An 11,446-nucleotide genomic window follows, 5' to 3' on the forward strand; every position below is an offset into this window, starting at 1 on the left:
TAAAAAAAAGATAAAAAACTTGATAGAACCGAGAGTTTTGGGTTTTCCGAACATAAGAAAAACGCAATTTCCTATCGGGAGGAAATAATAGTAAATAGTGTAATAAACGATTTTCATAGTAAATAAATTAAACAATAACAAAACCAATTAATTATAATTCATAGTTCCGAATTTCCTCCGGAATATTTTTTTCGTTTATCTTCCCGTCCAGTTGAAGGACAATAACAAGCCTTCGATTGAGCATTCAAATAAGACTTGCATCCAAGCGTCAAGGTTCCGGTGAACAACATCTTCGCAGCACCTTTGCAAGCTACAACGAAAACAGAAATAATATTTATTTTCTTGAAAACATTCATCAGTCAAGTTTAATTCATTTAATTTTACCATCGTTTTCTTCTTCTCCGTTATAATATCCTTTTTAAATAAGTCCAATAATATACAGAATGATCAGATAAGAATTCAAAGTGCTGTATCTTTCATATAATAAAAGTAATCTTAGTCCAAAAAATAGTATTCATATACTGAAGTCGTCTCTGAATATTGTTCAGCCTAATACGTAGATATTAGTCCAAACAGATGAGGTCTGGGGAACGAGGAGGCTAAGGAAGTAGACACATTTCAACTATGGTTGAGAGGGATCAAATCTGTACGGATATTAAAACAAGTTTCTCCTCAAAAAATGTTACACCTACCACCAAAAAGAAGGCACTTTATATGAGATATTGTAGCTTGGAAATATTTGCCTTGGCCTTTACCAGACAGGTACATCTGAAGCTGTGAGTTTTTTTTAGAGACAAAACGTTTTTTCTACCATCTGAACTTCATGTTATCTAGTAAGTAAAAGTTTTCTAGCAGCTTTTCTGTTGCTTCGTGTAAACTATTGGAGAGAATAATCTCAAAAGTTGACAGCTGTCGATGGTACTTCGAAGGAAAAACGAGATTTGTGTGACGAATTTACCATAACTTACCTTTAACTGTTGTTGATCCACCCAGTACCTTATCATAGCTCTCGCAATATTTATAAAGGCATCTCTTGAATTCCACATCGCACACTTCTTTGTCTTTACGACAGGTGTCGTAGCAAATATCGTGTGTCTCGCAACATTTTTTCATTTCACCAATCGGTAAGTATTCCGTGGGTATTGTCAAACCTAAACTACCACAACCGTCAGCTGTAGGAGAATGATATCGGTTAGGTTTAGGTTCTTCATCTAAAAAAATAAAACCAAAAAGTCCAATGCGGAAATATTTCTAGAGTTTCTGAGTCAAAAATAAGAAAGTTTCAAAAAATTTTTATAGATGGCGGAATGTTCGCCAAGAAATAGTAATAAAATAATTAAAAAGAAGCAATTGGATTGGTCAAAGCAACAAAATGGCCACCACGATCGCTCGACTTGGTACCTCTAGATTTTGTCCTATGAGGATATCTGAAATCTATTGTTCCTAAAATAGAAATTTCGTATTCATGGTTCCAACTGCAGACGTCATTTGAAAAGCTAATAACTCACCTTAGATTGAGCTTCACTCGAAAAACTGTAAGGCTTATTTAGGAAATGGATTTCTTTCGCGGGCACTCACCACTCATCCTTAATGCCTATAGTATGAAGATGACCTTATCCGGTTCAAAGGTCAGTCACCAGTAGTCTGTCTAAAATGAGCAGTTGATTGGTAAGAAAGTCAGAAAGCTTATCTATATGTGAATTAGCCTTAGTTGTATCAACACTTTTGGCTATATTAAGACTAGATTCTGGAGCCTTTGGTGGTTGTTGATCCAAACAACCTTGTAGTTTTCCTTATTGCCGAAGTGACAGGGCACCCAAACGAACTGCATCTTTCACTCATCGCCCACCACCAACTCTAGTACAAGCTAGAACATAACGTTTCAGCCGTAATGACTTTTACTGTAGCTTTGTATGGCGTCGATCAAATATGATAGTAGATCCATTATTTAATATTATGGACTTAGAGTCAATCGTCCATTGGGCATCACTATTAACAGTCATTCAGATTTTCGTATTGCCTGCAATTCGTTGCGGATGCTCAGCCTCGTGGTCATAATTAGATCCAAATTTAGTATATCCAATATGATTCCATGGGCCTCCCATGCCCCATTGGGACCGTACGCATGTACCCAGTGATACTAATTTGTAATCGTTAGTCATTTCATATTATTTTGTTGATGAATGGATTATAACAATGAATTGATTACCTATCAAACGAATATCAAAATAAAATCTGTTTCATCCATACAAATTTTTTTCCTCCTCAATTGTCACATTACTATAATTCTTTATAATATTGAGATTTTTTTTTATTTGAATGGGCAATCAGAAAAGAATATGTTGAATAATAAACAAAGGACACAAAAATATATTATCGACATGAAACATGTCATACACTTGATAGAATTAAGAATATAAATTAATTATAAAAATACTGCTTCATTTAATCAATTTCAAAACAACCCATATAATGAAGTAACTATTAAATAAAAAATTGTTACTTAAACGATTCCTTTATGAATTTGTTTAAAACCAGCAGTTTTAATAATACTCTAAAACAATTATATCACATCTCTACATATTCAACTACATCTTATATATTTTTAAAAGTAGCAGCTTTTTAATCTAATACTCAACTTTATATATTCAATTCCCTACACATTATTAGGTACTAAAGGTTGTTGTTCGAACATGATTTACTAACTTCCAGTACAAACAAAAATGTGAACACTAGATGAATTGGAATTACCACATACAATTGAGTAAATCCCCTAATATCTAAATAAAATATATTACTGTAGAAGTTAAATTGCATTGCATTGATTGCATTCTTACAAGAGCATTGTACAACATATTAATTTAATTAACAAATTAACTAAAGAACACCGGCATTTTTTGGACTGGAAAATTATTGCCTCGCCCTTTACAAATTTCAATTGATTGTTGGATACTTTAGAATAAATGAAATGAATAAATGAAATTTCCGAAGAACAACATTCTTGAAATTATAGTCTACTTTATACATATACCACCACAACTGACACATTTTCAAACGACTCTTCTTTCTTAGCATCAGGATTCCCTAATAATTTATTCATAATTTGATTCATGATTACCAGTTTAAATTCCAACATGAAGCACGGACAACATATAGTTAATGTAGTCAGTAATAAAAGACAAACAACTCTTTTCGGTTGTCAAAATTATTGCCTCATCTTTTAAGACATTCTTAAAACGTCACGATAATTTAACAATAGCCAAAAACAGAAGAAAATGGAAATACTATGAGATATTAAAAAATGTGGAAATAATACCCCTCCAAGTTATTCAACAGCAAATAATATGTGAAAGATCTGTTGGTCGAAGAAGAACTTCCTGAATCAACAATTTGCAACAGCAGTATGAAAAAAATGCACAATAGGAAGAACAAAAAAAGATTTGGAAAAAGAAAATGGATAACATATAAGAAATATGAGATATTAAGTTTGTACAGATGACTGAAAATCAGGAAAAATTGCTACATTCAAAAGCAAATTCCCATTTATACATATATGTGAAGAATTATTTATATTAGTTATTGTTATTAATATTTGCCATAAATTATTCACAACCTACACAACATTATTATAATTATGAATTAAAGGTAAAACTGCTACTCTTAAGAAATACTCTAACATATTAAACATTGAAATTGATGATCTAGTGGATATTTTGCCAGATATTCGATGCTAGGTACACAAATCTTTGAATTGTTCTTCATAATAGTGTACCAAATGGTTCTTTCTTGTGAATATTTACATTGGAAATATGATCCCCATAATGTAGATGATAAAAAGTATTTATCGGGGTGTTGTCCAAGGTAATCATATGTGTTTTCAGCTTCCAGTTCTTCACAAACACTAACTGTGTCACAATGAGAATGCACATTTGGAGTATAAATATCCTGCACTAGATTATCTCCTATGTATACAAATTTGGGGTTAGAAATATTGGATGAATTGATCAAAAAATCTTTTAGTCCCTTCCAGTTGCCGTGGGTATAGATTGCGCCTTTCTGTAGATTGGTAACTGGGCCAGTTTCTTTAAATGATTCATCTAAACCTATGAAATCCCTTTCTAAAATGAAAAACCCTGGTTTCTTAGCATAAGATACGACAATATCAAAATAATCTCTCCAATTTGGACCTAGAGTGCTGGTAGCCGTGTGATTTGCAAAATCTGCATGAGCTCCTGTTATTAGATAAAGTTTTTTACCAGTGTTTCGCAATTCTTGGAGCCAATTGATAAGGTTTGGCGTACAAGAATAATAATAATGATCAGGATTTTTTTTCATTTCTGGAAAATATTCACCAGTATCAGTTTCATAATGTTCTCTATTAAACATGTACATCAAGGCATTAAGAAGATCAGGCCAGATGTTATAGACTTTTCTACGGCCATATAATTTGTCTATACTATCTACAGCCCTAGCAAAAACTAAGCTTATTACTATATCAAAGTAATCTAACAAAGTTCTCATTTTTTCTGCATAAGGTCCATTCCAAGTCTGCAAAGGATTCTCCACAAATAAATCAGTAGCATGCCAATGTAGAGTAGGATAATAATGTAATATTTCTTCCTTGCTCAACCATCTCGTACCGTGAGTAGCTTGTAAAATTGTCCCATCCGGTCCTATTCTGATGATATTTCCGTTTTCATCATCTATAATCAATCCTTTTATAAAAAAGTTGGGATCGATAGGTTTCAATAAATCTTCTGTTGGATAATTCTTCTGGGTTACCAAATAATTTGAAACTATCTTATATTCCATTTCCAACATATTCCCTATTTTATAACGCGCTAGAGTATTGTCTAAATCGAATCCTATACAATCATAATCATTTATACTAAAGGCTGGTTTGTTATTCAACTCTTTTTTTACAGAATTGTAACAAAACGTCCGATTATGTTTTAACACTAGTTTCCTTGAATTTAAAAAACTTCTGCAGCACAGTTTAGAAAAACCACTCACAATTGAACTAGCAGTCCACATTTTTTCCAAATATTCTTTGGTTGCTCTTATTATTAATGAATGTCTTGAAGAAAATTGTGTAAACTTCAAAGAACCATACTATATATAGTCAGCTGATACATTTTTCACACTGTGGGATAATTTTTTATATCGAATAATGCTCTTTCACTATCACTAGTGTCACTAATAATCAACCAAAATCTTAAATCAATGTCACTGGGTCAGCTGGCCTTTGATTGTAGCTATTGGTCCATTTTACCGTTACTTTTAATTCTCAAATGGAGATTTTCGTTCAAGATTTTTATCGCTCAAGAGCATCGCGTTAATAAACGCATAATTAATTGTGTTGATTATCATTTGTTTATTTATTGTATATGTATGTACAACTATGGATTTAATGAACTTAAGAGAAAAATAAAATAATAAATCAGTAGTTAACCTGTAATAGTCATTTTGCTAGTCTACCGGGAAGCGTAGCAGTAGCCACATCCAAGTGGCTACTATATTTTAACCACAAAAAAGGGAACTTATTAATTTGTTTATTTTATATGCATGATACTGTAACAAAAATAGACAGCTACTTACTATTTGGACATTTAAAAATACATTCTTCTTCAACAGCTGCATCAAATATATCGTTAACTTCCCGAAATCGGTTCGCAACATTAATCACATTTTTAAATACTTCACCAAAAACAGTTTCAGCTGTTATTACAGCTTCTCTCAAATTTGATAAAAAACCGGAACCATAACCAGAATAAATATAACCCAAGAATGTTAAAAAATACACCAACAACTTGCCGTAAGGTACATCCATTGTTAAACTTTGTTAAAATACTAATCTCCACAGTTTTAGAAATACTAGAGGTTATGTTTGTTTGAAATATTTTTTGTTACATGCCAAAATTAGTATGTACGTGTTTTTATTTCATTGACATTTAAGAACAAAGTATGAATTTTCTACATTTGCCGAAGTTTTCATATTTAAAATATGAGTAAACAGGTATATATACACATTAACAGGCCCGTATCAGTACATGGTATGACTGAATCAATTTCAGGTAGATAGAATCAAACCAAAGCATAATTTTTTTCAAATGTAAATAAAATGAATAAGTTTAGGTCAACTTTGCTACTGTAATTAATTTGTATTCTACAAAAACTAGAAATATTGGAAACTAATAAGAAAATCTCAGTATCGCTAAGTGAAATTGTTATTTACGTAACAAGTGTGTAAAGTAGCGTTTTTTCAACGAATGTGAATATCGTCAATCAAATGAGTCGAAAAAATGCCTTTACACACGAATTGCATACAATATTTTTTTCTACTAGCGAAAATTTTATCCAAATACAGATCGACGAAAAAGTTTTCATTCTTTTCGGTAATGTCTTATATATTTAAACATTGAACTAAAATACTGGTAATCAAGACTTCTCCATTCCAAGTTAGAAATGATAACAAAGTTTAACAAAAGTTGACATACAGAACCGTTTGAAAAATGTGAAACCTGCATTTTGCGTACTATTTTTAGTTATTTGATATCTTCTAACTTGTTCATTAGTATGTAAAGTAAATTAGATAAGAACGTCAATTACCATAGAAATTAAAACAGTGCCGTATTAAGGATATATTTTAATAAATAACACTTCAAATCCTCAACAGTCTTTTTACGTGACTATTGATTAGAGGAATGAAACTTGTATTTAATAATGTAAGTAAATTTTGTGGTATTATACAGGGTTCTTTACTATAAGTTAACATTCCCTTCAACTTTATTACAAATGGGGTTAAATGAGAATGTTTTATATATTTGAATAAAATAAAAACTAATTACAACTTTTGTTAACATATAAGCTTGTGCTTATATCCAAAAAGACCAAATTTAAATTAATACCATCGATTCGAAAGGAAAGCAGGAGAATTATTAACAAACAAAATATGAAATACTGTGTGACTATGCTATGAAATTTCGATAATATTATATTCACAATAAAAACTACTAGTTTTTACTTTTAATAAACTTTTCTTACCTCAGCTTTGAAACGCGTTCAAATATGTTACAAATGGTGCATTCCACTAAGCGATCACTCAAGGGTATGTTCTGTGAGTATAATAAGAAAATGTGTAAGTAAATACAGTTACTTGATGCTAAATAGAGAAACAGGGAATGTGTGATTGGGGAAACGGTGGTAGAAGAGGAATTAATTTAAAAAAGGCTGTTGCATTTATTTACACAACAATCTTCAAAATTTAAGAAGTATAGTGTAGTTAAAACATTGAAAGAACACTGTGAACTTAACCATATTCTGGGCTCAAACAAAGGGATAATCAAAATTCGGGAAACTTTGTATGTTAGTATGGGAAACAGTATAACCACTCATCATGATTCTATCAGATTGTGACCTTGCATTTAAAAATACTAAATACAGGTAAACATTTATCCGAACAAATTCTCTCAAGTCAGAATGAATTTCTCCTCGATTCCAAACGCCTCCTCTGGGTTCTTAGAAGTATGGAATAAAGGTCAGGTAGAAGGTATTTGGTTTTTCCCAAAGGCAGGTATATTGGGGAAAATGATGTATATATATTACCTTACTGCCCTGTATTGGCTTCATAAGATTCAATCAGTTAATCGATGCTAGTCATTTACCCTTCCTTTCAGTCAGCTGAGTTCTTCTTTTGTAGTCTTCTAGTATTATTGGGTTCAAGTATTGGTTGTAATAGGATATTTGGGTAATTTTCTATTCTGTCGCGGTGTACTTTAGTACTTTGGATTTTGATGACAACTTTCACAAATGGTATTCCATACTTCATTTGCTTGCGCATTACCATATTTTCATTCCGTATAGCCTTATTGTTCTTATAGAATAGAATCTTGTTTTTATATGTTAAATTAAATCTTCTATCAGCCAATTTCTCTTCTTGGGTTGTTTCCGCTTCATGCTCCTTCCAAGTAAGTCTGGTATCTACATATTATTCGAGGTACTTTGTACATAATATTGACAGTTTACTATTTTTTTATTAAAATAATTTCGTGTTTCCTGTCACTGAGTATTGAATTAATGGGTAATACCTTAAGGTTTACTCATTTAATTTTTTACAATGTATTATTTTCGAGGTTTTCAGGTTGATCATACTAAAATCTAGTGAAAAGCCAATAACTAACAATACTTTTTGGGTTAATTATTTGTTTAGAATTAAAATTGATCAACAAAATATTTTATTTAAATATCAATATAAAGTATGCAGACAAAAAAATTTTAGATAAAAAGTGTTATGAATGTAAATTCTATATCATATAAATAAAATTTAAAACAATCAACAGTACAATATTCTAACTACCCGGGTACCATCTTTTAAAACTTATCACTAAGCAATTATTTTCTGTAACTCCCCTTTACTGTATAATGCCTTAACATCTGATCCTCCTCCAAGACATTTTTCATTTACAAAAACACGTGGCACCTAAAAAAATTAATAATATGTGAACTTGTAATAGTAATATTTTCATTTAACTCTAATTAAAAGTGTAACTTGCCCAAAATGGACTCTATTTTAATGGGGGCCCTTTAACTTAACTGCATAGAAGCCTAAATGGAGAGTAAAGAAACAAAAGCACTGGTTTTAAATAATATAATAATTTCTATTAACAACCAAGTGTCCATATATGGTATACACAAAAGGTAAAAAAATTTTTTACAAACTATCTAAAACAAGATATATATATATATATATATATATATATATATATATATATATATATAGATGTATATAATACATAAGAAATGCAAATATACAAATTAACATTTTCAGAAAGTTAACAAGTTATGTTCAAGGCATCATCCAACAAGGAAGCGTTTGTTATCACGCTAAAGTTGTAAACCATTAACATTCAAACTTGATGTGAAGTACCTAAGTTTTATCGAAAAAAAAATGGAGAAAAAGAGAAATACTTTATTTTCATTTAAAGTTGTTTCTAATTTGTAGACAAAAGCTTGTAAAAAACTAAGAAATAAACATACAAACAACTAAATAAAGACAAAATGAAGTAAAATCTAAATATAAAGTATGCACAAGAAAACTACAATGAATAATAAATATCTTAATATGTGTGAAGTGAGTTCATTAGATCAGAAATGGACCATAAGGACTTGTGAAATCTTTTACATACATCACATACACTTAAAATTTTCTCAGTAAAGGTCACTACTGGTAGTTTTGAAAGGGCTTTTCAATAATTTCAGTTACTAAATTTAATATTTACCGTTCTAGCTCCTGTCATTTCACCTAAGATACTTTGAATTTCATCCCCATCTTCTCTATTTTCCAATTCAATTGTAGTATATGAGACTCCCATTTGGTCAAATACCTGAGGTAATATTGTATAAATTAGAATTAAGTACGGCTCATAACAATGAGAGGAAAAGAGAAAATTACAACATATTCTCATCAGAAGTTTCAACTTATGTAATAGACAGATGTAATAGATAAATCAATACAGGTAGTTCGGGGACCTGCAAAAAGCAACACTTTCATAAAATAAGAGAAATTTAGACGGGATTCAATTATCAAAATAGGTTTCTGTTCGGAATTTTACATTGCTTTCCATTAGGAAAAACCATAATTTCTTAAACTTTCCATTCCATGATTCAACTAAAACAACAATTTGATAAATTTGAGGACACAAATAAAGTTGATAAAAATTTATATGCTATAGGTACTTGAAAAGGCAGCTTTATAAAATTATTTTAATAATCATCGTGCACCTATGAGTCATCAATTTTCTTTCCACAAAATTTACAATTAAATAAAGATTTTCTGCAATAAATTGCAGATAATGGGATTTAAAGTGATTTGCCTATTAACGAGCTACTTTAATGTATATTTAACAAATAGAAATAATTGAATTAAGTATTTTGCACTGTTAATAATATAAAATTGAAAGTTTAGTTCAACTGTTTTTCAAAAAAGTAGATAGTTTACATGATATAAAAACTAACCTGTTTCGCCATTTTACAATAGGGACAGTATGTTTTAGAGAATATAACAATCTTATCCTTCTTGATAATAGCCATGACTTCCTGAGCTTTCGGAGATGATAAATCTACAGCCATTTTTGTACTGAAAATACCCATTATACGATTAGCTCCACGATGTATCGGAATAAATTTATACATACCAAAATATCGGAGTGTTATACCAGAAATAATTAACTAAGTGCAACTATGTGTTTCAACTATGGTATGTAGCTTCAATGATAGGTGGCAGCTAATCTAATCTATGTTCGCGGTTTATTTAAATTTACAACGAAGAACATTTACTGTAGTCTATACTATTCATTTCCATCCAGTGTCCTGAATTCATCATAAAATGATTTTTGTGAAAATCCAATTTTCTCCTATTGATTTACCCTCTGCTATCTGTTCGACAAGACACAAACTTAGCTCGGATTTCTTACTATCCGAGCAACCGAAAAGAAAACCAATCAAACCAAAATCCAATTTTGTTGTTTGATTTTCCCTGAGTATTTTCGTAGCGCCTGTTATATCCGCAACTTGTTATACGACTCGCATAGATAAAATAAAATTTCTATTTTTAAAAACGGAACCTCAATACTTTTACTTATTCTATGATTTTACGATTTTATCTCCGTCTACCGAGCAATGCCTGAAACTATAAATAGTCTGCCCTATGTAATTCGACAACCAGTTCTAGCATATACAGTATATAATTGGTTGCCTCTCCTTAAGGGTGAGAATAAACATTTATAATCATTGTATAAAGAATATTCTTTATACAATGTTTATAATCAATTATATTCAAATCTGATATTTTTTAAAACAGCTATCTTATCAAACCAGTAATAAGAAAGTATCCAAAAAACAACACGGTATAATGTATTTTCTTATGGAGATTCCGAAATTCACATCAGTTTTTGAATTTAAGCAATGGTTTTCGTGAAAATCCAATTTTAATCAATTTTCACCACTTTTCTACCTTTAAAGAATTTTTTCGGTGAAACTGATAGCTTTTGTGGAATATCAAAATACCCCCCTTTGTGAAATTCGAGCGAAATTGTAGACAAAAGATTTTTTTGTCATTTTGTCATTAACAAAGGGGTTAACCTTTGAAAATTTGAAAAAATGGCATGCTCTGAAAGTATCGAAAAAACACGTGGTATTCTGTTTTTTTTTTATAAAGATTCCGAAAATCCCATCAGTGTTTTCGTAGTGCCTGTCATATCCGCAACCCTAATAAGACTCGCATAGATAAAATAAAATATTTTTAAAAATGAAACCTCAATACTTTTACTTATTTTCACGATTTTATCGCAGTCTACCGATCGATGCCGGAAACTATAAATAATCTGCCCCATGTAATTCCTATTATAGTAACGTGGGAATTCGGTTTTATATTAAGAATAGTGCATAT

General features: G+C 30.6%; 3 protein-coding genes across 4 annotated transcripts; all 3 read right to left on the bottom strand.

The window, feature by feature from the left end:
* Positions 1–85: 85 nt before the first annotated feature.
* On the bottom strand, positions 86–6,048 carry LOC130893493 (group XIIA secretory phospholipase A2). Its single transcript, XM_057799687.1, has 3 exons — positions 5,599–6,048; positions 969–1,211; positions 86–310 (listed from the first exon to the last, which is right to left on the bottom strand). The coding sequence occupies exons 1-3, from the start codon at positions 5,828–5,830 to the stop codon at positions 159–161; spliced, it is 627 nt and encodes a 208-aa protein (XP_057655670.1). The 5' UTR covers positions 5,831–6,048; the 3' UTR covers positions 86–158.
* On the bottom strand, positions 2,353–5,282 carry LOC130893492 (5'-nucleotidase domain-containing protein 1). The gene has a single exon (XM_057799684.1). The coding sequence runs from the start codon at positions 5,032–5,034 to the stop codon at positions 3,673–3,675; it is 1,362 nt and encodes a 453-aa protein (XP_057655667.1). The 5' UTR covers positions 5,035–5,282; the 3' UTR covers positions 2,353–3,672.
* Positions 6,049–8,190: 2,142 nt separating the features above from the next.
* On the bottom strand, positions 8,191–10,312 carry LOC130893494 (uncharacterized). 2 transcript variants are annotated; one of them, XM_057799689.1, is made up of 4 exons: positions 10,194–10,312; positions 10,015–10,135; positions 9,279–9,383; positions 8,191–8,479 (listed from the first exon to the last, which is right to left on the bottom strand). In XM_057799689.1, the coding sequence occupies exons 2-4, from the start codon at positions 10,126–10,128 to the stop codon at positions 8,384–8,386; spliced, it is 315 nt and encodes a 104-aa protein (XP_057655672.1). In that variant the 5' UTR covers positions 10,129–10,135; positions 10,194–10,312; the 3' UTR covers positions 8,191–8,383. The 2 variants fall into 2 exon arrangements, with proteins under 2 accessions (XP_057655672.1, XP_057655671.1); XM_057799688.1 differs by lacking the exon at positions 10,194–10,312 and having other exon boundaries at positions 10,015–10,149.
* Positions 10,313–11,446: the final 1,134 nt, after the last annotated feature.

This window comes from Diorhabda carinulata, chromosome 4, assembly GCF_026250575.1.
Source record: "Diorhabda carinulata isolate Delta chromosome 4, icDioCari1.1, whole genome shotgun sequence".
Taxonomy (NCBI): Eukaryota; Metazoa; Arthropoda; class Insecta; order Coleoptera; family Chrysomelidae; genus Diorhabda; species Diorhabda carinulata.